The 27585-nt window shown below is 41.6% G+C and overlaps 1 protein-coding gene across 10 annotated transcripts in view; it reads right to left on the bottom strand.

Moving 5' to 3' along the window:
- Positions 1 to 657: 657 nt before the first annotated feature.
- LOC130290244 (uncharacterized) overlaps positions 658 to 27585 on the bottom strand; it is a 95696-nt gene continuing 68768 nt past the window's right edge. For 7 of the 10 annotated variants that reach the window (XM_056537582.1, XM_056537584.1, XM_056537583.1 and 4 more), the window contains 6 exons: positions 15862 to 15982; positions 9995 to 10646; positions 6314 to 6643; positions 5110 to 5373; positions 3926 to 4008; positions 658 to 990 (listed from right to left, as the gene is read on the bottom strand). In XM_056537582.1, coding sequence (XP_056393557.1) covers positions 907 to 990; positions 3926 to 4008; positions 5110 to 5373; positions 6314 to 6643; positions 9995 to 10031 — 798 coding nt within the window. In that variant the 5' untranslated portion in view covers positions 10032 to 10646; positions 15862 to 15982 and the 3' untranslated portion in view covers positions 658 to 906. The other 3 variants (XM_056537591.1, XM_056537588.1, XM_056537593.1) reach the window with 3 other exon arrangements.

Raw genomic sequence — 27585 nt, 5'->3', positions numbered from 1 at the left:
TTTTTTTAAGTAGTAAAACTTAACAAAAACTCTATAAATCTAGTATCTCTATAATCCTGCAGAAGTTGACATGTCAATTAAACCATACAAATAATGGCATAAAAATAAAACTGGCAGCATTTTTTTTTGTTTAAGATTAGATCATATAAGAAGAAAAAGTATAACTTGTGCCAAAAAAATAAATAAATAAATAAACCCACATAAAGGTCTATTAGCAAAAAAGAAAAAGCTTATGGCTGTCAGAAAGTGAGGAGGAAGAACCAAAAATGAGAAAACAAAAATCCGTGTGCAGTATGAATCCCCTAAATATATAGGTGCAATTGTACGCTTAAAGGGGTACTCCCACCCTAGACATCTTATTCCCTATACAAAGGATAGGGAATAAGATGTCTGATCGCTGGGGTCCCACCGCTGGGGACCCCCGCATTATTGCTTGCGGCACCCAGCTGTGTTCTCACCGGAACCGCTGGAGGGTCTGAGTCGCGACCACGGGAACGGAAGTCCGTGACGTCCGGACTCCGCCCCCGTGTGATGTCACGCCCGTCCCCTCAATGCAAGTCTATGGGAGGGGGCGTGACGGCAAGCAATAATGCGGGGGTCCCCAGCGGCGGGACCCCCGCGATCAGACATCTTATCCCCTATCCTTTGGATAGGGGATAAGATGTCTAGGGTGGGAGTACCCCCTTTAAAAGACATATACTTTGGCAAATATCAGGTACCAGCAAAATGAAGCTTTGGAAAGATAGTTCTCTTGTAGCCAAGTGTCACCTTCTTTCCTAATAGAACACTTAGTAAATACATGTGTCCAGTAGGAAACAGAGATCACTGCTGTATCCACATCACCATCAACAAATAAAATAACAGCAATGTTTCTCATGCCGGGAGCCTTCACTATAGTGTCCACAATTACACTTCAGAAACTTCATTGACTACTTGTTTAGTTCCTTGCATTCTGGTCTGATCTTTTGTCTTCAGTAATGCATTTAGTTTCTGGAAGAAAACAATTTAATAACATTTAGTACACTTATATTATAAATGTAAAGTAAACTTAGTGTTGTTGTACGCTATAATGCATGTAATTTATGTAATAAAATGAATAGCATTGTTCTAGATATAATAGAAGTAAACACCAGTGCAAGTATTCTATTTTGTGTATACAGCTATGGATGCGGGGAAGGGGTCTTGAGAATGGGACTCCCAAAGACCCCATCTGAATGCAGTGGCAGTGCTCATACTTGACCAGTGGTCCATTAATTAGCTATCCCTGGCACATAGAATGAATGGAGCAGCAGTCGAGTATATACACACTAGGAGAAATGAATGAAAAAGGTGTTCCTCTCAAAGACGGCGCTGGTCCAGGGATGAATGAAATTATTTTATTATACACAGTGCTATATATTTGCACTGTATATAATAAAATAATTTCATTCATCCCTGGACCAGCGGCGTCATTGAGAGGAACACCTTTTTCATTCATTTCTCCTATACCTTGCTACCGGTGAGACTGACGTCACCTCGGGAAGTTCCTTGTGGCAGCTTTCCGGCTTCTCATTCACTCCAGACGCTACTGTAGGTGTTGTGCTCTGAGCACAACACCTAAGGGTAAGGACCCATCTTTTTTTTCACCCTGTTTTATCTCCTCAAACGGTCCTCACTAGGAGCGCACCTCTTGTGTTTTTTATTCCTCTGCATTAGAGTATATACCGTATTTTTCGTCCTATAGGACGCATCGGCGTATAAGACGCACCCAATTTATAGGTGCAAAATCTAAAAAAATAAAGATTTTGAATCCAATAGTGGTCTTCAACCTGCGGACCTCCAGATGTTGCAAAACTACAACTCCCAGCATGCCTGGAAAGCCGTTGGCTGTCCGGGCATGCTGAAAGTTGTAGTTTTGCAACATCTGGAGGTCCGCAGATTGAAGACCACTGCATAGGAGGTAATACTCACGTGTCCCCGCCGCTCCGGACCCGTCACCGCTGCCCTGGATGTCGCTCCATCGCTGTCGCCGTGTCCCCGTCGCTCCGGAACGTCTCTGCTGCCGGCCGGGTATCCTTGCTCTCCGTCGGCCATCACGTCGTTACACACGCCGACGCACGCCGACGCACGTACGCGACGACGTGATGACGAGGAAGGAGAGCGCCGGCCATACAGGGGATCCCTGAACGGAGAAGACACCAAGGAGGCAGGTAAGGTCCCTCCCAGTGTCCTGTCCGCGGCGGTCCCGAACAGCCCGACTGAATAGCCGGGTTAGTGTCCCTTTCCCTTCAGATGCGGCGGTCAGCTTTGATCGCCGCGTCTGAAGGGTTAATACAGGGCATCACCACGATTGGTGATGTCCTGTATTAGCCGCGGGTCCCAGCTGTTGATGGCCGCAGGGACCGCCGCGATAGGGGTGTATTCGCTGTATAAGACGCACCAACTTTTTCCCCCCAGTTTTGGGGAAGAAAAAGTGCGCCTTATACGGCGAAAAATACGCTACACACTACCACTCCATTCAGACAGAAGCTTCTATTTTCAAGACCACGGGAGTCCTAGCAGTCATAATGCCAGAGATCATAAACTTACACCCTAACATGGAAAAAAAAAAAACCTTAACACAAACACCCATTATCCTTATCCTATTGATGCTTTATTCCCTTTTATTTGCTTAAATATAGACAGTAGAGGAGACAGTTTTAAAGAATCACGTGTGACTTCACAATCAGACTACAGTGGGTTTTCTTGAAGTTTTAGAAAAGGAAGTCACTTTGGTCTGCAGTAGAGCCGTATACAAACTGGTAGTACTCTTTTAATCAAGAACAGTCTAAGGCTGTCCGGGCATGCTGGAAGTTGTAGTTTTGCAACAGCTGGAGGTGCTCTGTTTGGAAAACACTGTGCTATCTTTTATACCACTCTGTTTCTTTGCTTAGGTACAATATCTATAAGAACTAAAAAAATGTTCTACCAAAAATTAAAACTGAGGTAGTCTTTACTGTTTCTACAAACCAACTTTATTAAGACCCAATGATCAGTAGAACAAGCAGGGCCGGCCCTACCATGGGACCCGGTGGGACCATTGGTCCCATGCAGCACATTTCAGGGGCGGAACTTTGCTGCCCCTTTTTTTGTGCCACCTAGGTCCATGGCTGGCCGTCGCTGCTCACTGTTCTTAAGTGGCCACAGGACCGGAGCAGCCGGTGCTGCTTTATAGTGCAGCGGCCACTTTAAACAGTGAGTCTGATGAGGGACGTTGTGCAAGTGACGTTCCTCTGCAGACTCGCGCAGGAGGACATCAGCGACATCACTCATCAGGCCGCCGCCTATGCTACCTCATGTGGGGAAACTATGCTACCTAATGTGGGGAAACTATGCTACCTAATGTGGGGAAACTATGCTACCTAATGTAGGGAACCTGCTACCAAATGTGGGGAATCTATGCTACCTAATGTGGGGAATCTATGCTACCTAATGTTGGGAACCTATGCTGCCTTTCAAAATACAGAAGTCTCTCCTCTGCTCCCAAAGAAGGTGTCCTTTCAGTCAACTTACCACAACGCTGCCCCAACATTCTGCCTTGTTCATTGGTGACCTATTCTCAGAAGTCTGTTAAACTCACACTAGAAAAGGGGAACATGCTAACGCAAATGCATTTCTATATTATAAATCCATGAGAAAGATATTACTTTAATATTACTTCTCCGCCCCCATCCTTCCTAACCAACGTGTTTGCAATGGAGAGGAATTGTATAGAGCAGTAACCAAGCATGTTCACTGATGTTTAGTACAACTCTTTGGAAGGTGAGAAAACAGTCACTTGGAAAGGTGATGGATGTTACTGGCTGGAATATGCCTTTAGGTAGTAATTAGTAAAGTAGGCAAGTAAAGTAGGTAAATAGAAAGTACATATACTAAAAATGGCACAGAAAAGACAAAAATTTGTTACCTTATAACAAATAAGAACAGCAACAACAATAACCAGGGTAGGTGTAATAAACAGTTCTAAGTGAGTTCTGACTGATATTTCACCTGCAAATATGGAAAATAACATCCATTAAAAAAGACATATTTCTATACATAAGTATGAACCTATATTTTACATGATTTCTGGATGTGAATGCTTCTAGTGAAGACTTTCAACAACCAATGAACAAACTGAAGTACAATACATGAGTGTAGTATTAGAGCTATGCACAGTTATTTTACATTGCCGTAATATCGTAGTGCAAAAAAAAGGTAAACAAGGTGCATTAATAGGGTAAAGCCAGATGGGACCCAATGGAATCAGAAGGAAGAAACCCACTTACCTGGATAGGTTGTACAAATGCCAGGCACAAATCTAGTCAATGGCTTAAAGTGTCCCTGTTATTTAAAAAAAAACGTTTAACACGTCACAAAGACATGTCAAATGTTTTGATTGGTTGGGGTGACAGTGCTGTGACCTAATCCCCCCCCCCCCCCCCACCCCCAAGAAACGGGAGGACTTGCTACGATCTCCATCCTGCAGCCTCATAGACTTATAATGTGACCAAAGGATGTAGATTGATGCCAGCCAGAGAGTGAAGAATACTATACAGTCCATTCTCCTGACCAGTGGGGGTCTCAGAACTTAAACCCAACCAATCAAAAATTTTGACATGTCAAATGTTTTTCTTTAAATGACATGGACATTTTAAAGACCTAGTACGCACAGTCTGTAGAGATGATCCAGCAAACTAATTCACTAAAATGACCATGACTAAGGGTGCGACTGCACCTGAAACATATAGGTTTTAGAATCTTTAGTATGTTCATACTGTTAATGCTGTTTGACTTTTATGTTCGTTTTGGAATATAAAATATTAGTGCATTACTTTGCTGGATCATCTCTATTTTGGTTCTGTACATTAGCGTTCAAGCATTTGTGCTTGAGAACATTCACTATCAACATTGGCGAGCTGATTTCTCTTTCTCATACCTACAGTCTGTGTGGCTGTTGCTTCCTCTGTCCAACATAATGGCATGCGGAAATGCTATATCGCAGTTATAGAACACTTAAACATTCTGGGCCTCAATGGAAGATCTGTAACAAAGACTCCATCTACCATGTGTGTTTGTTACTTGCATCCTTAATATCACCCCTCATGTTACCTTGAGTCTTGAGGCAATATTCACGTACATCCTCACTAATAGGATTTTTTACTCTAACCACAAACTTCCTTTTGGTATCTTCATCTTTTGCACCCCGAATGATCAGAGTCCTGTTGTTGTCCACAAGTTCATATCTCGAAGGACTGGCAATTCCATCCACCTCCCATGAAACAGTGGCCTCTGCTCCAGAGAATTGGACATGCACTGAGAAATCTGAGCCCATGTGACTGAAGGTACTGGAGATGTTCAATATCTGTATAGCATCTATTAAATGAGACAGAAGAAGGTTTGTAAGAACAATGAGGAACATTTGTTGTGTAAAGATATGTTCACATGTAGCATATATGCTGCAGATTTTATGTTACAGATTTTATGTTGTGGTCTTATTCTGCAATTTTTTTATTTTTTAAATTAACCTGAATATAAAAAAATTTAACACAGCATAAAATACACATCCACAATGTGTAAACATTATATAGAAGAGATAGTAACAGTAGAAGAGAGCCAGTGGAGAGCATAAGTGCAGATAGGCTGGCACCACTTTCTGCGGCACGCCCACCAACCATATTTTATCCAGGAAGCAAGCAAATCTTAGCAAGTTTCCTTCATGGACAAATAATAAGGGTAAGAAGGTGTGAATTAGTGAAATGACTTGTTCACATTGTTGGCAACTTAGGGCTGTTAAATATATGAGCGAAAGTTTAGGAATCTGACAACTGGTTTACCCACACTGAACCCAATATACTGGATTAAAGTGAGGGTAAATAGCTGTAAAATGAAGGAGCACTCATTCATTTTGGTGCCTTCAATGCAGAGTTGGGACTGTTTATTCTTGTATTCATACTGCGCTCCAGCGTACATTGGAGGGGGGAGGCTGCTCGCGAAGATCCCCTGTCTCATCTATATTCTTTCCCAGGCCCATCCCCTTCTGTGACATGAGAACCAGTTGGGTTCTCACATCACAGTAGGAGGTGGGCCGAGGAGTGAATATTGCTAGGCGAGCCGGCTCCCTGCCTCCAATGCACACTGGAGTGCAGTATGAATACAAGAATAAACAGTCCCAACTCTGCACAGAAGGCACCAAAATAAGTGGGTGACCTTCATTTTATAGCTATTCATCCAGCTGTATGATTCTCTTTAAAGGTGGTTTAAAAAAGTGAAATTTAGTAATTGTTGAATTAAAGTGCTCTGAATATTCTCTTACCCAGTATAATAATGGTGATAGACTTCTTTATATGTATTTTGTTATCATGAAACCAGATTTCATAGACACAAGAGTCATTTTTTTGCACATCTGTCATTAGAAAACAGCCGCTAGAAAGGTTTAAGTTCAGTCGTTCACTGTCCTTTCTTTTAACCTCAGGTGTTGAATTTATGCATTCGGCCACAAAGATAGAATGTTTATGTCTGCACTGAAGAAGTAGAATTCCGTTTGGTTGTTCACAGATGAATCCACATATGGATGTATTTGTTCCAACCCGCACATGATGAGTTGTTTGGGCAACTGAAAATATCATTAAAATGAAGGCCCAAACTGCGAAAGGGAAAAAAAAATGAAAATTAACATCCTAAAATATTGTACATTCCATATAAGTAACATTAATTTCACAATTAATTAGGTTGGATTTATAAATGCATTTTTTTTTCTTACCAAAGCCAAGGATAGGTCCAAATGCAAGAATAAAGGAAAGACTAATCATATTCTTCTACTGTATTTTGGATCCTTTTTAGTCTTTGGCTTAACACAGAGCTGCCTCCTAAATGTAAACTCTTCTCCCCCCTTCCCTTTTATCATCAATAGCAGCAGCAACAGCTGTTTCAGTATTTAGCTCATATTACTTACTGCATTATAAAATGTACCATAAACAGCATAAAAACTGCATTTCTGAATGTAGCCTTATATATTATGTGTTCACAGGGATATTCCTATTGTATTTTTTTGCCTCCCTCTTTTCCAAGGTCCATATTTGTCTACTGTTACATTGATGTAGTTGTGTTATTACTTGTTTTTTGTTTTTAAGTTGTGGATTTATTGAGTGCTTTACAACTATTGACAATAGTAGAGTAACAATGCTGACAGGTCACTAGACTGAAGAACAAGAATTCATCTTTCGCAACCACCTTTCCTTCATCCTAACAATGGCTCCCAGCACATAGTAACCCCCCAGACTTATAGTGTGGATGAATAGGATGATCAGTCAGCAGTCGCATGAGGAAATCTTGCAAGGAAGTATCAAGAGCAAAGTAAAAAACGATAACACAAATGATAACTCACCGTTAGATGACAAGATCCGATGATTATGGTTTGCAGAAGGACCACAAAGGTTCAGATGAAGGACAAATGTCAAACAAAGGATGGAACATAAGAGAGCAACAAGACAACACTAACTCAGGAAAACAAGATTTCACCAAGAAAACTAAGATTCAGGTAAACTTAATGACATTGAAAACTCTGACATTCACCAGAGAAACTCTCCAAGCACAGGTAAATCCTTCCCTAATATCACACTCAAGAAACACAGAAACATGAAGCAAAAAGAAAGTCAAGACCAATAGAGATGGTGCACGCTAGGCAGAAATATAAACCAAAATAGATGCTGATCAGTGGAACCTCAAGGGTACGTTCACACAGAGGGGTTATTAGCATGTTTCCCAGTTTATGACGCTGCGTGGGTTCCGCAGCCAATTGTCTGCAGCAGAATTTCCACAAAAGAAAATCTGCAGCAGATTACATTGACCTCAATGGGGTCTGCTCCATTCACAAGCAATGTGAATGCAACCTAAGGGCTCGTTCACACAGGTGGATATGCTAGCGAACCCTAGCAGTGTTTCCCTCTGCAAGTTTGAATGGGAGTGGGCCCTCAGTGGCAGGTTTTCTTCTGCAGGATTTCTGCTGTGGAAAATCCTCCTCAACCCCAATTAATGTTAGTGGGATCTGTGACTTATTTTCTCCAGCAGACAGCCAGCCCCCATTAAAAGTTTGCTAGTAAATCCATCTGTGTAATCAAGCTGTAAGGGTAGGAACACACAATGCAGATACACTGCAGATTATATGCAGTAGGTAATGCGCCAAAGGCAGAACTGGATCCAGCTGGAAAGGGGAAATATAACACCTTCATTGATATGTCCAGTTGCATTCACTTCTGCTTTTGGCATTTTTTTTTTTTCTGCAGAGAATATGCAGCAAATCTGCAACATGTGCTCCTAGCCTAAATAGCATGAAAAATATGCTGGTTACATACACAAAAAAAAATAAAGTTAAGAAAGATAACATGTAGTAACATTTAGAGAATACTATAAGATTCTAAACATTCTTATCCCAGAAGCCCCAGGCTTTCTGTTTGAAAGTAGAAAGGATACTTCATGTCCATGCTACGTTTTGGGCTATTTTTTTATTTTTCAAGAAGCACCCCAGAAAATGGTTGTTTTGAATTCAATGAGGAGTCAGCCCTTTGTTCCCCCACAGTTTATAACTTTGCATCCATAATTGTTAGGATTATGCTGTTTTCATGGAAAAATAAATATGTATTTTGAAAATACATTAGGTCATGAACATTCAAAAGAAAAATGTCTGAAAAAATGGCCAAAAACTGTGAAAAGAAATGGCCTAAATACAAAATGAAGGCTGAAAAAGATCTGAAAATGTTAGAGGTGTTTTTTGTGTGTACATAAGGCCGGTGTGTAAATATGACCTGAAAGTGAGATAACAGAGGGAGCCTTCTACTTTAGTTTAAACTACATAGGTGCTAAGGTAAGTTATCATGTTTTTATAGTGATCGTGGTTTTAAACTGGTTATTCCATAATTTAAAGCTATTTCCACTCCCTGCATTGCATAGGAAATTTCACCTCTATTCTGGTAAATAGTGAGGGTCCCAGCAGTTGGACCCCTAACATTCACCTAGTTACCTTCTTTTCTATGGATAGGAGATACCTTTAAATTGTAGGATAATTCGGATGGGCTTTTTAAAATATATAGCTAAGGGGCTGTTAAAGGACATCTGTAGTGTAAAATAACTCATCCCCTAGCCAAAGGATAAGGGGATAAGTTATAGATTGTGGGGGCTCCCCCCCCCCTTACGCAATCTCCTGTATGGGGCCCCGGCATTCTGCAGTAAGGGAGTGTGTCATGTATCTCTATGGGATACATGGGGGGCGCGTCGGCCGCCACGTCATGCTGGGGACAGACACGCCCCCTTCTAGCAGACTCTCGTGGGACCCGTGCAGGAGATGGCAGGGGTCCCAGTGCCAGGACCCCCTGCGATCTATAACTAATCCCCTATCCTTGTGATAGAGGATAAGTTATTTTGCACTACAGATGTCCTTTAACATCATGATTTTGTCTATACACCACAGGTATATGAAGGCATTGTGACATATATATATATATACTAGTTTAAAACAGACCAAGCATAGTCATAAGTAAGCTATGCTTAGTCTATTGAAGACTATGGCTATACACTGGGCATGCTGCAGTATGCATTACAACAACTTTATTATGATTTACTTAAAGGGGTACTCCCTTCCTTAGAAACTTATTCCCTATCCACAGTAATGGGGATAAGTGTCTGATCACAGAGGTTCACCGGACCCCGCAAGCTCCTGCATAGCACCCCAGCAAGCCACATGCAGAGCGCGATCTCTGCTCCCCCCACGGTCAGACATTGTATAGGGAAAAGGATGTCTAGCAATAGAGTACCCCTTTAAGTATACCTGCAGTATACAGCTGCAAAGTAATGTGAACAGCCCCAAGCATGCTATTTACATCATACTATTTACTGGTCAAGTCTAGGTAAATGCATAAAGTCTAAGTAAATACATTTGTCATTTTTATTGCTATCTGCATCATCATAATATCATCTTAGGGCCATAGAAACATATGCTCACCTTCAATGGAAGCCATGAAAGTTTTCTTGTACGTCATTGTTTTATAATGATTTCAGTACAGACCTGAAGGGGCACAGAGAATTCAAGGAAGCACAACTGTGTCTTAATGTTGGTGATATCCAAGTACAGCTGACAATACTTTCCACATTTTACAGAAGAAAGGATGTTGACTGTCATCTGCTGTATGTTATTAAAGCAACATGAAGGTACTCGACAACAAAAACTGTTAAAAATGAACTGTTATAAACACCCTGAACATCATTGAGCTTATGTTTTAGATCAGGACATTTTAGGTTGGTCCGCACAAAATGTGGCTGGCTAATCCAGAAGTAGAGATGCTAAAGCACAAAACAGTGGGGTCCATGACTAAAGCTCAGGAAACATACAGTCTTTTATTTTGTAGGTTCTCAGGATGACTTTAATTGGCTCACATCGGTGAGCTTATGTTTTAGATCAGGGCATTTTAGATTGGTCCGCACAAAATGTGGCTGACTAATCCAGAAGTTCAGATGCTAAAACACAACACAGTGGGGTCCATGTCTTCAGCTCTGGAAACGTGCAGTCTTTTCTTTTGTAGGTTCCCAGGGTGACTTTAAGTGGTGATAGTAGTGTTTAGCTGATGGATTATGCTGTTAAACCTGTCTTAGAACATCTAAAAACCAATCAAAATAAAAGTATATTAGATATGAACATTTGGAGCTTTACATTTTTATTTATGATGTTAATTCATAAATTACCTTTAACATATATTTTTCTTTCTATTTTGTTCCTTTTTATGCTGACTTTAGCTGCATAAATTAGTTCGGCTTTCAGGTGCTCCAGTGGGCTGGAAAAGGTGGATACAGTCCTTGGACACACTCCTGGGACTGTATTTACCTTTTGAACCCCACCAGAGCACCTAAAAGCTGAACTAATTGATACAGCTAAAGTCAGCAACCGCCGAGCCGCGAGGTTCGTGCAGAATTGAATCACTGTAACTTGGCTCATCTCTAACTGCTACTTTCCTGCAAAGTGTTTGGGTGTAGGCGTCCAGACCCTCAGTTACCACACACTGATGACCTACTAGGCTATTAAGTATATTCTAGATAACACATTCTCAGACTTCCTCTTCAAAAGTGCGAGCACTGCCATGTGAGGAGTAATGCAATACTACAGAAAGTTGCAAAACTGTTTGCACAATTTTTGCATGCGATATTCTTTATTTTTGTCATGTACCTTTTGTTAAGGTGCCATTATACTTAAAGGGGTAATCCAGGAAAAAACTTTTTTTTATATATCAACTGGCTCCAGAAAGTTAAACAGATTTGTAAATTACTTCTATTAAAAAATCTTAATCCTTTCAGTACTTATGAGCTTCTGAAGTTAAAGTTGTTCTTTTCTGTCTAAGTAATCTCTGATGACACGTGTCTCGGGAACCGCCCAGTTTAGAAGAGGTTTGCTATGGGGATTTGCTTCTAAACTGGGCGTTACCGGAGACACGTGTCATTAGAGAGCACTTAGACAGAAAAGAACAACCTTAACTTCAGAAGCTTATAAGTACTGAAAGGATTAAGATTTTTTTTTATAGAAGTAATTTACAAATCTGTTTAACTTTCTGGAGCCAGTTGATATATAAAAAAAAGTTTTTTTCCTGGATAACCCCTTTAATTATTTACCTGATTTGTTTTTCTTTTCCTAGTACACCTTAGTCTTAGAATGTAATGTTTTATTACCTTAGAATGTACAAAATCAACTGCATAAGTAAAAAAATTAATTTTATTTCATCATCTTACTTCTTCACGCTTGCCCTTGTTTATCTGCCATGAAATCTCCATTCCGATATCCAATCCAAAACATCTCTGGATTTATTCTGCCCCTCCCCCATCTAACCAGTTTTCTTATATGTAAAACACCTTTCTCTATAAGCATTAACCACTTGAGAATCCATCCTATTTTCTCCATGACTTCTAAAAGTCATAATCCAATGTACAGAGCCATATGAAAGCTTGTTTTTTTTGTGGGACTAGTTCTACTTTGTAAGGATATCTATAGCAAAACTGAAAAAATATTTTTTTTTTGGGGGGGGGGGGGGGGGTGGAAACACAATTTAGTATATTCTGGGGCTTTTCATGTTTATGCAGTGCACATTATGGTAAAACAGACATATTATCCTGGAATAGAACCACACACAACCTATGGACAGGAGTAGTGCTGTTTTTGCAAGAAATTGGCTCTGTTTATCTATTCCTGAATAACCCCTTTAATTCTGAAAATATGATTACAATGATACACAAATTCTACAGATTTTGTTTTGTTTTACTACTTTCAACAACAAAATGTAACTTGCCACATTCTGACCCCTATAACTTTTATATTTTTTTTATCTACATGGCTAAAGGAAGGACAGTAATCTGTAGTTCAAACAAGTAAATACATATAATATTTATGTGAATTAAAGTAGAGAAAACAGACATGGTCGCACATCCACAATTTGTATTTTGATCTACTTGCTTCTCAGCATAAATTCAAAAACTAACAGGTTGTTAGTATACATTTTGATCAAAAGGTACAAACGAACTCCACATGTCAAGGCCACCTATTTAGAGTGGGTCCCTAACATCCCTAGCATAAAATGGCGTAGCACTGGGCGGCGACCACCACCACAGCAACACCATGCCCACAGGGGGAACGACCCACTGGCAGAGCAGCCCCAATGGCACTGAGACCAGTCCTAGGGCTGCGACTCCCCATAGACACGGTGCCACGGCAGCAACGTACACCGCACAGCACCACACCAGTGTGAACATGGTGTAAAAGCTCTCTCACCATGTGCTCCCAGTCAGACTGGGAGACTGCCAGAGACTGTGGCATCCGTTGCTGCTGTGGCACCGTGTCTATGGGGAGGCGTGGCCCTGGGACTGGTCTGAGTGGCATTGGGGCTGCTCTGCCAGTGGGTTTCCCCTGTGGGCACTGGTGTTGCAGCGGTGGTGGTCGCCGCCCAGTTCGAGTGGGCTTGTACCTTTTGATCAAAATGTATACTAACAACCTGTTAGTTTTTGAATTTATGCTGAGAAGCAAGTAGATCAAATTACAAATAGTGGATGTGCGACCATGTCTTTCTCTACTTGAATTCACATATAATATTTATGTTTGTATAGAAATTTGGATAACCATTTATAAACTTTTTCTGATATATTGCGTGACAAAAAATTCTAGAATTTGATTTTTTTTTTTCGTTTACGCCGTTCATCATTCAGGATCAATAACATTATATTTAAATAGTTTGGGCAATTCTGCAAATGGCAATACCACTTATAAAGTCCCCTTACAGGACTTCATAAGCAATCATTAAATACTATTGCATTTATCAGTTTGATTGGCAATCTGCTAGTACAGGCTGTATAAGCAAAGTAAATATGGCAGGCACGAAGGCTTTCCAAAGTCCTCTGACATTCATAGAAATCGATCAGCACACTGTGATCATGCTGTTGGTGGGTGGCAATCAGCCACGGGAAACCAGCGGTATATGTTATTTTGCCATTTAAATGCCCCAATTGTTATTGATTGCTGCATTTAAGGAGATAAATGGTTAACATCAGCGTGATCGCTGAGGTGTTATAATTAGTGAGTGTGGGCTGCTGATAGCAGCTAGCACCAGGTGTTTGTGCTCACTTCATAGTCCCTGTGTACACGCCTGTTGTACATGTGTGGTGGATGTAGCCAAGAGGTTAAGAAAAACTTTCTACTCACTTACTATTACACCATCTCTATACTTATATGCGCACATACAAATATTGATATGTATAAACTATAAAAAGATACCACATGTTCTTAAAATGTTTTTTTTCCTTATAAGTAATAAACTAAGCAATACTCAGAAGTTGAAAGACGTACTCCAGTGCAGTAAAACGTATCTGACAGCTGGGACCTCCCAAAATCTCCTGCACGGCACCTGGCAGTCCCCAGGAAGGGAGTGTATCGACCCCTGCATGAAACTGCGGCCAACACGCCCCCCTCCATGTTTCTCTATGAGGGAACGTTGTATCTCCAGCTCTCCCAAAGAGGTACACGGAGGGGGCGTGGTGGCAGTAACATGTATACACTATCATAACATACTTCATAGAGTTAAAAATTACAAGAGTTTTTCAAGTTCAACTTATATCCCTTTTGTGTCCCTGCTGTGTTCATCCAGAGGAAGGCAAAAAACCTTATGAGGCTGATGCCAATTATCCTAAACCAGGGAAACAATTCCTTCCCGACTCCAATATGGCATCCGAATAAATCCCTGGATCGAAATTCTGTCCCTATAAATCTGGTATCCATAACCTGTAATATCATAACTCTCCAGAAACGTATCTAGGTCCATTTTGAACTCTTTTACTGAGTTCACCATGACCACTTCCTCTAGCTGAGAGTTCCATAGTCTCACTTCTCTAACAGTAAAGAACCCCCATCTGTGCTGGTGTATAAACCTTCTTTCCTCTTGACCTAGAGGATGGAGTTCTTTGTATAAACAAATCATGCGCAAGATCTCTTTACAGCTCACTGATATATTCATTAATAGTTATTAGGTTGCCCCTAAGCCGTCTTTTTGTTTTAACCTACATAACCCTAATTATGATAATCTTTCTGGGTACTGTAGTCCTCCCATTTACCTTAATACTCTGGCTGCCCAACTTAAAGCTCTCTCCAGTTCCAATATATCTTTTTTGAACACTGGTAGAATTATTTCCTTGATGTGGGCATCTATGCCCGTTCTGATACCCCATAATTTTATTAGCCTTGGCAGCAGCTGTCCGACACTGGTCACTACAGCTAAATTTTCTGTTAACTAAAATTCATAAGTCCTTTTCCATGTCAGTCTTCCCCAGTGTTTTCTCATTTAGTACATAATCCCAGCCCGGATTTTTCCTCTCCATATGCATAACCTTACATTTATCAGTGTTGAACCTCATCTGCCACTTCCCAGCCCAAACCTCCCACCTATCCAGATCCATTTGTAACAGTGCACTGTCCTCTACTGTGGTAGAGTAAGGTCACACGTGCCTTATTTTGCTGTGTATTTTCTGCAGCAGATACAGTATTACTACTTATTGACTTCAATGGTTTGGAAAATATGCAGCAGCGAATAGGCAGCAATATATGGCATGTTTGACCCTATACTTAAAAGGGGGACTCTGCCCCTACATGTTATTCCCCATCCAAATATATTAGGATAGGGGATAACATGTCTGATCGCAGGGGGTCCAGCTCAGCGGAGTTCATGAGCATGGAAATCTGGGGCTTGTGCGTTTGTGACTTCACGCCATGCCTCCTCCATCCATGTCTATTGGAGGAGGCTTGACAGCTGTGTACTAGCCATCAGGCCCCCTTCCATAGACATGAATGGATGGGGCATGGCGTGAAGTCACAAACACAGAAGCCCCAGGCTTCCTTGTTCATTAATGCCACATCCCCGGCCCAGAGATTGTGGGGTCCCAGTGGCTGGATCCCCGTGATCAGACATGTTATCCCCTATCCTTTGGATAGTGGATAACATGTCTAGGGGTGGAGTACCCCTTTAACCACTTTACAGAGCTTATTATAAACTGCAAAGACACTTTACTATACAATCTCTCAACAAGGTCAATACTAAATATATTAATAGATTGACACTTTACTATACAATCTCTCAACAAGGTCAATACTAAACATATTAATAGATTGACACTTTACTATACAATCTCTCAACAAGGTCAATACTAAACATATTAATAGATTGACACTTTACTATACAATCCCTCAACAAGGTCAATACTAAATATATAAATAGATTGACACTTTACTATACAATCCCTCTAAAAGGTCATTAATAAATATATTAATATATCCAGGCTCTGTGTACTCACCGTGGTCTTTAAATGACAGGACGTCATCACCTACTTATGTTGAGAAGAATAACAAAGAGCTGGGTTGCAGTAATTCCAAGGGAAACTATTTTCGGTCCAGATATACTTATAAACTCCATGGCTATAAAGTAAAAAGCCATGAAATAAGTTATTACAAAAACTAGTAAGAGGAGAAGACTGCTATACTAAACAAGCTAAAGAGAAACTAACTTGGCTGTGCGACTGTCACAGGCAGCATGTAAGAAAATGCTGAACACACTGATTGGCTGCTCAGAGATGGGCTGATGGTGACTCAATGGACTGATCGTGTCTTTGAGTATCTAAGACCTCACAACATAGCTGAGAAATATATGAACATCAAGTAGAAACATTGCAGAAGCACAGGCCCTAGTCAACAGATTAAAACAAATAATGAAACCCGGTTTTGTCTGTAACCAAGTGATCAGTGCATAAATGACATTCTGTATTTATCCAGCCATTAATATATATATATATATATATATATATATATATATAAATAGTGGAGGTTGGGAGAAAATAGTCCCCCGCAGCCTCCATCTGCCTCTATCTGGTCCCCCGATCTTCTCTCTTCTTCCTACTTCCAAGAAGACCTCTGGGTGCAGGACCTGCCTGCTCAGCCAATCACTGGTTGAGACAGGACACTGCGAACAGTGATTGGCTGAGGCAGTAGCGCCTGCTCTAAATGCTTGTTTTGGAAGTAGGAGGAAGAGAGAACATTGGGGATTAGATTGAGGTGAATGGGAGCTGCAGAGGGACCAGCGGAGGACTGGAGCAAGGTAAATGTGTTTTCTTTTTCTATTTTCCCTCAACCCCAGCATTATTTACTCCTTTAAAGGGGTACTCCACGGGGAAAACTATTTTTTATATTTATATCAACTAGCTCCAGAAAGTAAAACGGGTTTGTAAATTACTTCCATTAAAAAAATCTTAATCCTTCCAGTACTTATCAGCTGCTGCATGCTCCAGAGGAAGTTGAGTTGTTCTTTTCTGTCTGACCACAGTGCTCTCTTCTGACACCTCTGTCTGTGTCAGGAATTGCCAGAGCAGGAGCAAATCCCCTCTCCTGCTCCGGACAGTTCCTGACAGGAACAGAGGTGTCAGAAGAGACGACTGTTGTCAGACTGCTCAACTTACTGTGGAGCATACAGCAGCTGATAAGTACTGGAAGGGTTAATATTTACAAACATTAATTTACAAATCTATTTAACTTTCTGGCACCGGTTGATTTGATCAAAATAGTTTTTCACCGGAGTACTCCTTTAAATAAGATATGGACAACATGCATCTTGGGAGCCAGTGTCATGCTTAGCCTTTTTGTGCAGTCTGTGGCAGAAGGAACTCTCACAATGCACACTGCATACATGCTATATGGAAGTGGTCTTCAACCTGCGGACCTCCAGATGTTGCAAAACTACAACTCCCAGCATGCCCGGACAGCCAACGGCTGTCCGGGCATGCTTGGAGTGGTAGTTTTGCAACATCTGGAGGTCCGTAGGTTGAAGACCACTGCTATATGGTCTTAATACTAGACATGAACTGAGCTTAAAGTGTCCATACACTTTCAATAGCTGTCGGATGAACATTCGTTTGGCGGTTATACAGATGAATGTTTAGCATGGCTGAATGGTTACATGTTGTCACTTGAGAAAAGAGGATAAGGCGCTGCCCAACCGTTTCAGTTGCACTTATACACTATATGCATCCTATACACTTCATGAAAATTCATGTGTTGTCCATACAGCTTATCTCTCTAAGAACAATAGGGTTAAAGGGGTACTCCGGTGAAAACCTTTTTTCTTTTAAATCAACTGGTGGCAGAAAATTAAACATATTTGTAAATTACTTCTATTAAAAAACGTTATTGTCCCACTAAGGACAACAATAAATAAAGCGTTATTATAATAATGTCAGCAGAGAGAACTGTGCTCGTGATGTCATCAGAGAGCATTCCAAAAAGAAAAGAATTCCCTCTGTAGTATTCAGCAGCTAATAAGTACAGGAAGGATTAAGATTTTTTAATAGAAGTAATTTACAAATATGTTTAACTTTCCGCCACCAGTAGAACTTGCATCATTTCTTGGTGAAAAATTCCAAAATGTTATGAAAAATTTGATCATTTAGCATTTTTTTTACTTTGAAGCTCTCTGCTTGTAAGGAAAATAGACATACCAAATAAATTATATATTGATTCCCATATACAATATGTCTACTTTATGTTTGCATCATAAAGTTGACATGTTTTTACTTTTGGGAGACACCAGAGGGCTTCAAAGTTCAGCAGCAATTTCCAATTTTTCACAACATTTTCAAAATCAGAATTTTTCAGGGACCAGTTCAGTTTTGAAGTGGATTTGAGGGGCCTTCATATTAGAAATACCCCAAAAATACCCCGTTATAAAACTGCACCCCTCAAAGTGTTCAAAATGACATTCAAAAAGTGTGTTAACCCTTTAGTTGTTTCACAGGAATACCAGGAATGTGGAGGAGAAAATTCAAAATAAAAATTTTTTTTTACACTCGCATGTTCTTGTAGACCCAGTTTTTTTTTTTTTTTTTTTTTTTTTTTTTTACAAGGGGTAATAGGAGAGAAATCTCCATAAAATTTGTAACCCAATTTCTCTTGAGTAAGGAAATACCTCATATGTGTACGTAAACTGCTTTGTGGGTGCACTAGAGGGCTCAGATGGGAAGGAGCAACAATGGGATTCTGGAGAGTTAGTTTTTCTGAAATGGTTTTGGGGGGGCATGTCACATTTAGGAAGCCCCTATGGTGTCAGAGTGTAAGGGTATGTGTACATGTAGTATTCTTTACTTTTTATTTTGCGTTAGTGTAGTGTAGTGTTTTTAGGGTACATTCACACAGGCGTGGGTTCCGCTGGGAGTTTGAGCTGCAGCGGAAAATTAGCTGCATCTCAAACTTTAAACCCCCGCCCGTGTGAATGTATCCTGTACATTCACATGGGGGGGGGGGGGGGGGGGGGGGCAAACTACAAATCCCAGCATGACCTTTCGCTGTCCGTGCATGGTGAGAGTTGTAGTTATGCAACAGCTGGAGGCACACTGGTTGCAAAACCAGTGTGCCTCCAGCTGTTGCAAAACTACAACTCCCAGCATGTACGGTCTGTCAATGCATGCTGGGAGTTGTAGTTTGCAATTGCTGGAGGCACACTGGTTGTGAAACATTGAGTTAGGTAACAAACTCTCCGTTTCCCAACCTGTGTGCCTTCAGCTGTTGCAAAACTACAACTCTCAGCATGCACTGACAGCCAAAGGGCATGCTGAGCGTTGCAGTTTTGCAACAGCTGGAGGCACACTACTACAGCTCCCAGCATGCCTTTGGCTGTCCATGCATGGTAGGAGTTGTAGTTATGCAACAGCTGGAGGCACAATTTCTCATAACTACAACTTCCAGCATGCCCAGACAGCCAAAGGGCATCCTGGGAGTTGCAGTTGTGCCTCCAGCTGTTGCAAAACTACAACTCCCAGCATGCTCTTTGGCTGTGCATGCTGGGAGTTGTTGCTAGGCAACAGCAGGAGGCAAATAGCGCATACCTCCTGCTGTTAGATCCCTCCGCCGAAAGCCACCGCTGGGGACCGTGCCGCCGCTGGGGTCCGCCGCTGCTCGGGACTGCCGTCACACAGGACCCCGGGTAAGCCTCCCCCCACCGCCGAACACCCCCTCCCTCCACCACCTCACTCCTGCTGGTAAAGGGTAATAGGTAGCGTCTCGGACGCCACCTATCACCCCTTTTTTCCGGGTTCCTGGGTCACCGGAGACCAGATTGTAAAAATGCAAAAACTGGGTCTACAAAAACATGTGAGTGTAAAAAAATTAAGATTTTGAATTTTCTCCTTCACTTTGCTGCTATTCCTGTGAAACACCTAAAGGGTTAACACACTTACTGCATGTCATTTTGAATACTTTGAGGGGTGCAGTTTTTATAATGGCGTCATTTATGGGGTATTTCTAATATGAAGGCCCTTCAAATCCACTTCAAAACTGAACTGGTCCCTGAAAAATTCTGATTTAGAAAATTTTGTGAAAAATTGGAAAATTGCTGCTGAACTTTGAAGCCCTCTGATGTCTTCCAAAAGTAAAAACATGTCAACTTGTTTTTGGCTTAAAGTGGTACTCCGGTGGAAAACTTTTTTTTTTTTTTTTATTATTTTTTTAAATCAACTGGTGCCAGAAAGTTAAACAGATTTGTAAATTACTTCTATTAAAAATATTAATCCTTCCAGTACTAATTAGCGGCTGAATACTACAGAGGAAATTCTTTTCTTTTTGGAACATAGAGTTTCCTACTTAGAGCACAGTGCTCTCTGCTGACATCTCTGTCCATTTATAAAAACTGTCCAGAGTAGGAGAAAATCACCATAACAAACCTCTCCTGCTCTGGACAGTTTCTAAAATGGACAGATATGTCAGCAGAGAGCACTGTGCTCGTGATGTCAGCAGAGAGCTCTGTGTTTCAAAAAGAAAAAAATTTCCTCTGAAGTATTCAGCCGCTAATTAGTACTGAAGGATTAATATTTTTTAATAGAAGTCATTTACAAATCTGTTTAACTTTCTGGCACCGGTTGATTTAAAAAAAATTTTTTCCACCGGAGTACCCCTTTAAGCCGTCTGGCCTGTTGTAAATTGTCCTTCACACATAGGACTCATGTCTAAAGGCCTTCCCATTCATTGCTAATATCAATCCTCAGCTTACGCCACTCTACTTATTGAAGAGTAATTGTTCCACACACTGTCCACCAAATCAGTAACTCAACCCACAGCCCATATAAAATGGACTGCCAGGAGTACTAAACAAGCCACTCAAACATCCAAAAAAAGTAATATGGCCATTATTGGTTTAGTTACAAGATCATTCTCTTTAGGCTACAATTAGGCAAATTAAATTATTGCTAATTCTTATACAAAGACCTTATCTTAGACATCCAACATACAGAACTATCAGAGATTCATTAAAGCACCTATCTAGTAGATTGGCACGTTTCATGCATGTGTCAACCTGCCTAAATCCAAAAGCTTCCATGTATACTGTAAACGAATGCATCAAAACCTATACAAAACCATTGTAATGTCAACATTTAAAGGGAACCAATCAGCAGATTTTAGCATATATAACGCTTGCCAACGTGTTATATATGCTAAAATCATTATCATCACCATCCCTGGGGGACGTTTGTGCCCCCAGGGATGGTAAAGGTATTAAATGGGCACTGTCAGATAGAAAAGGTTTTGATATGTTGTAAAGCATGCAAAACCAATAAATTTTGCAATTGCTTTCATTAGAAAATTTTCAGTATTTCATACAGAAAAAGCCAGTCAGACAACTGCTCCCCCCTGCCTGCTTGGACACATATTAGTCCTGCTGTGTCCATGCTTCATCACCTATGTCATGGACACACTTCCTTGATTGACAGCTGTGAGTCCAGGGCTCACAGCTGGAGGAAAAATCCTCCCATTGTCATCTTGTGTCCCGCTACTTTCAGTGAGGACAAGCTAGGAGTTGTAGTTTTGCTAATGCTAGGGGAGATGTGAGTAGACAGCATACTGAGGAAGGGGGTGGAGACCTGCACAGTGAGGCTACACCCCCTCCCTTTGAGAGGAATTCAGATTAGTGAGCTAAATTAAAAGTGTAATAAAAAATAAAGGTGCTAGACACATAAAAATTAGATGGACATTGTCAGGATTAGGTACTGACAGATACGCTTTAACCCCTTAAGGACCAAGGGCGTACAGGTACGCCTTTGCTCCCTGGTACTTAAGGACCAAGGGTGTACCTGTATGCCCGTGGGAATTTCGGTCCCCGCCGCATGCCGGGCAAGGACCGGACCAGGGTGACTGCGGATATCGATCGGCAGGCACCCCGCGCAAATGCCCAGGGGAGTCATCAGACCCCCCCATGTCGGTGAGCGGCGCAAATCGCAAGTGTGAATTTGCGCGATTACGGGTTATTACGGGTCTATGGTGAAAGAAGAAGGTGGGGGGGGGGGAGAGAAGGAGTGGGGTGAGAAAATACCTGATAGGAGAGAAAAAATATAAGAGAGAACAAATATAATAGAGGAGGAGGAGGGTGGGGGGGTGGTTGGTATGGGAGTTCTTGATGATCGGAATTATTATGTTTAGCCACTAATAGGTTTATATTTTAAACATTTAGCCCATGCTTTCCTGAATTGAGCTTGTGTGTCATTTGATGACGCTATCGACCACTCCATAAAACAATTATGATGTACAAAGTTACTTATATTTTTATAGGGACCAGTTCGACCAGTTCAGTTTTGAAGTGGATTTCAAGGGCCTTCATATTAGAAATACACCACAAATGACCCCATTATAAAAATTGCACCCCTCTAAGTATTCAAAATGACATTCAGTAAGTGTGTTAACCCTTTGGTGTTTCACAGGAATAGCAGCAAAGTGAAGGAGAAAATTCAAAATCTTCATTTTTTACACTCTCATGTACTTGTAGACCCAGTTTTTGAATCTTTACAAGGGGTAAAAGGAGATAAATCTTCCTAAAATTTGTAACCCAATTTCTCTCGAGTAAGGAAATACCTCATATGTGTATGTCAAGTGCTCTGTGGGTGCACTAGAGAGCTCAGAAGGGAAGGAGACAGTGGGATTTTGGAGAGTGAGTTTTTCTGAAATGGCATACTATTTTGGAAACTACACCCCTCAAGGAACGTAACAAGGGGTACAGTGAACCTTAACACCCCACAGGTGTTTGACGACTTTTCGTTAAAGTTGGATGCGTAAATTATTTTGTGGTTTTTTTTTTCACTAAAATGCTGGTTTTCTCCCAAATTTCACATTTTTACAAGGGGTAATAGGAGAGAATGCCCCCCAAAATTTGTAACTCCATCTCTTCTGAGTATGGAAATTCCCCATGTGTGGAAGTCAAGTGCACTGCAGGCGCACTACAATGCTCAGAAGAGAAGGAGTCACATTTGGCTTTTGGAAAGCAAATTTAGCTGAAATGGTTTTTGGAGGGCATGTCCCATTTAGGAAGCCCCTATGCTGCCAGAACAGCAAAAAAATGCCCAAATGGCATACTATTTTGGAAACTACACCCCTCAAGGAATGTAGCAAGGTGTACAGTGAGCCTTTACACCTCACAGGTGTTTGACGACTTTTCATTAAAGTGGGATGTGAATATGAAAAAAAAAATTCCACAAAAATGCAGCTTTTTCCCCAAATTTTTATTTTTAAAAGGGGTAATAGGAGAAAATTCCCCCCAAAATGTGTAACCCTATCTCTTCTGAGTATGGAAATACCCCATATGTGCATGTTAAGTGTTCTGCGAGTGCACTACAATGCTCAGAAGAGAAGGAGCCACATTTAGCTTTTGGAAAGCGAATTTTGCTGAAATGGTTTTGGGGGGGGGGGGGGGGGGACATGTTGCATTTAGGAAGTCCCTATGGTGTCAGAACAGCGGAACATTTGACACTATTTTGGAAACTACACCCATCAAGGAATGTAACAAGGGGTGCAGTGATCATTTATCCCCAAACAGTAATTCAAAGATGTTTTGAACATTGCGCTGAAATTTTTTTTATTTATTATTCGAGCCAACTGTTCCAAAAATATTGAAATCACCTTTGGGGTCTAAATGCTCACTGTACCCCTTCTTACATTCCTTGAGGCATGTAGTTTCCAAAATGTGGTTACATGTGGGGGGTTTCCACTGTCCTGGCACAATGGGGGCTTTGCAAACACACCATGCTACTGACCTCCATTCCAGCCAAATCCACTCTCCAAATAGGCTGATGGCGCTCACTCCCTTACTTATAAGCTCTGCAGTGTGATCACTTTATGTCTGCATACGGGGTATTTCTATACTTGAAAAAAGTTGTTTTACAAATATTGGGGGCCTTTTTCCCTATTTATCCCATGTGAAAATAAAAATTGTAGGGCTACACCAACAGGTTAGTGTAAAAAATTAAATGTATTATTTTCACGGCTCATTGTTCCAAAAGTCTGTCAGACACCTGTAGAGTCTGAATGATCACTGCACCTCTTGTTACATTCCTTGTGGGGTGCAGTTTTCAAAATGGGGTCACTTGTAGGTTATTTTATTTTAGTTTTTGTCTGAACCTCTGCAACTAACAGCCATTGCAGTACAAATCCCCAATTTTGGCTTCTAATATGCATGGTGCTCCCTCACTTGGGACCCCTGCCATGCACCCGCAAAGCACTTTACGTCCACATATGGGGCATTTCCATACTCTGGAAAAGTTACATTACAAATTTTGGGCGTCTTTTTCCCCTTTTATCTCTTGGGAAAATGAAAAAAATGGGGCTACAGTAGCATGTAAGTGTAAAAAAAAAATTTTTTTTTACACTAACATGTTGGTGTAGCCCCAAAGTTTTCATTGTTGGTGTAGCCCCAAAGTTTTTGCACATTTGAGGCCTATGTTAGTAATTTGCACAGGGGTGGCTGATAGTTGCAGAGATTTACTTACATGCGGCGTACCAAAACACCACAGTTAGTAAATCTCCCCCTATTGCAGTGTTTCCCAACCTGGGTGCCTCCAGCTGTTGCAAAACTGTGACTCCCAGCATGCTGGGAGTTGTAGTTTTGCAACAGCTGGAGGCAGCCTGGTTGGGAAACACTGACCTACTGTATTGATCCAGAGGAAGGCAAAAAAAACCTTATGAGGCGGATGCCAATTTGACCCATGCCAGGGTAAAAATTCCTTCCCGACTCCAAATATGGCAATCAGAATAAATCCCTGGATCAATGTTCTTGGGACTTTTTGGGGATTATTGCAACCACGGACTGAAAAGTTGCCAATGCATCGGAAAAGCGCTGTACATAGCCGTGGTCCCAAGCTCATGTACAACGTTACCAACACATTGGAAAAGAACAAAAGCATTGTACAACGCCGCATCCAGGCTGGTGTACAATGTGCAGTTAATTTGGGGATAAAAATGGGGTAAATCGTAAATTTAATACTCAATAAACAAATGATACGCCTTGAAGCATTCTTTGATGCAGAGGCCTGGTTTTTCAGGATAGATGTCACACTGGAAAATGGTTTCCTTTCTTATCCCTTTTTTATGACAGACTTTGCATCTTTTCTGGGACCATCTTTTTTTTCCAGTGTGGGGGGACCTCTCCTGGAAAATGTTGCCCTGGGGCAATACAGGGGCCTACAGTTCCAAAGGTACTTGGGCCTGCTCCTTCCTGGTCGCCAAAGATCAGGGCCTTGATCACTACCTCCTGGAACTGCAGGAATGTTCCCGTGTTGCCTGCACTCCAGAATAGTACAAAAGCGTTGTACAATGCCGTCTGGACCATGTACAACACTATTTTTTTGTAACATCTTCTGCGGGATCATTTCGGGACGGGCACGTTGCATTATCAACATAATGCAAACATTTGACGACAGCCTCAAAGCGTGCCCGTGGCATGGCCATTTGGTAGAGTGGGGTGTTTTGCAGAACATCCCCACTCCAGTATTGCCTAATGGTCGGCTTTTTCCTCATCTCGGCTGCATTAATGGTCGGTCCTCATCTCGGCTGCATTAATGGGAGCCCATCTATGGGACCTAGCCAAAAAAGAATCGGGGTGCTGGCTCACAAACTGTTCAGCGTACAAGTATGTTTGGGCCACCATCAAATTGACAAAGTCCTAACTGAAAAAAGTGAGGCCTGTGGTGTCAATTTGGATTCCTGGGCAGCCAGCAAACCCAGGAATCAGTGGCGCATAATCGTCCAGAAGTGGGGTCCAGACTGGGTCACCTATAGGGGGGACAGGGCTACTAGTCTGGGGGACAGGGCTACTAGTTTGGGGGGCTGCTACCGGCATTGCCCTGCGGCACACACGCTGCTGCCGCCTTCAGTGGATGTTGAGGAAGAAGAAGAAAAGAGGAAGCTAGGATCTTCCTCTTCCCCATCACTGACTGATTCGGTATCGGAGGTAAGCATGGCGTATGCCTCCTGTGCCGAAAACACCCTACTGGCCATTTAAAAAAAAATTTGGGGGGTAGGGACAGGGAAGGGGGTTGTAAGTGTGTGTGTGAAAATGTAGTGTATTACTTACTTTATTTGTAAGAAGTGTAGGTGTTTGTGAAAATGTAGTGTTTTTACGTACTTTATTTGTGTGTAGTGTAGTGATTATGCAACAGTAAAAAATGAAAACGCTTCCCGAAAAAAATGCAAGGGGTACGGTCCGGCCACACAGTGCAGAACAGCAACTCATGGCACGGACCGCAAATGCCCTCTCCGAAAAGGAAAAAAAAAAGCAAAAAAAAAAATAGGGTAAGAAAAACTGGAAAAAAAAACCTGCACAAAAAAAAAATCTATAAGGGCAGGCTGCAGCAGCAAAATGCACTGATGAGTCACCTAGACACCTAGTTTAGACTGTGCTGCCATTGGTCTGATCCTGACAGACCAATGGCAGCAATCGGAGGAGTGGAAACCTTGCCACCTTCCTCCTTTACTGAATGGTGATTGGCGCTGTCTAGGACAGTGCTAATCACCATGTTTTACAATGTCATCGGGTCACAGTGGGACAGAAATTAAGCTGGATCACTGCTATTGAACGGTACGAAGTTCTGTCCAATCGCAGCGATCGCCGTGACAGGAGGGGGTTAAATCCCCCTGGGGCGACATGTGAAGGTGCCTGCTGTTAGAAAACAGCAGTCATCTTCACCCGATCACCACGTCAGGAGACACGGTGATCCAAAACATATGGCGCGTAAATGTACGTCAAGGTGCGGGAAGTACCACCGTGTCATGACGTACATTTACGTCCATTGTCGTTAAGGGGCTAAAAAATGATAAAGAAGAAATTATAAACGGGAATCAGGAAAAAGCTAATATATTAAACAAATTCTCCACTGTATTCACCAAGGAAAATGAAATGCCAGGTGAAATACAGCGAGATATGGTAAACTCCGCAGTACAGGTCACCTGTCTAACCCAGGAAGAAGTACAGCGCCGCCTACAAAAAATCTAAATAGACAAAATCGCCAGGTCCAGATGGCATTCACCCCGTGTTCTAAAGGAATTAAGTAGTAATAGACAGACCCCTATTTTTTTTATATTCAGGGACTCTATAGTAACAGGGACTGTTCCCCAGGACTGGCGCATGGCAAATGTGGTGCCAATATTAAAATAGGGGACAAAAGGTGACCCAGGGAATTATAGACCTAGCTAGGATGTCTCTGGGTACAGAGTCGTCTAAATTGCGAGGTTTTGGAATTCTGTGTACCCTATCTACTTCTAGTTCATGATCGGAACAAGTAGGCATAGCAGCTTTCAGGAGAGATTGCACATACTTGGGAATGTCTGCAGGCAAAACAGATTCCGGAACTCCCCTTATCTTAATATTATTGTGACGGCTCCTATCCTCAAGATCCGCCACTTTTGCTTTTAGGAGTGTCACATCATCTGTTAAATCATTAGCAGTGTCTATAAAGGTGTTGTGAGACTCTGCAAAGTCCGCAAATTTTTCTTCAACATGCAAAACTCGGTTAGAGAGGTCTGAGACTGCGGAGTTCAGTGGTCACCATCTTGTGCATGTCAAAGAGGAAGGCTTTATGCAGTATCAGTAGCATTCCTTTCATTGTGGTATCGGTAAGAGACTTGTTCGAGACCGATATTGTGGCCAGTTCATCCACCCCCTGTAAACTTGTGGCAGTACCAGAGCCCTCATCACATACCGTTAGGGAACTTTCAGGCTCTGT

This window comes from Hyla sarda, chromosome 9 (assembly GCF_029499605.1).
Source record: "Hyla sarda isolate aHylSar1 chromosome 9, aHylSar1.hap1, whole genome shotgun sequence".
Classification (NCBI taxonomy): Eukaryota; Metazoa; Chordata; class Amphibia; order Anura; family Hylidae; genus Hyla; species Hyla sarda.
The sequence above is the reverse complement of the archived record's forward strand: the minus strand, read 5'-3'. Positions and strand labels throughout refer to the sequence as shown.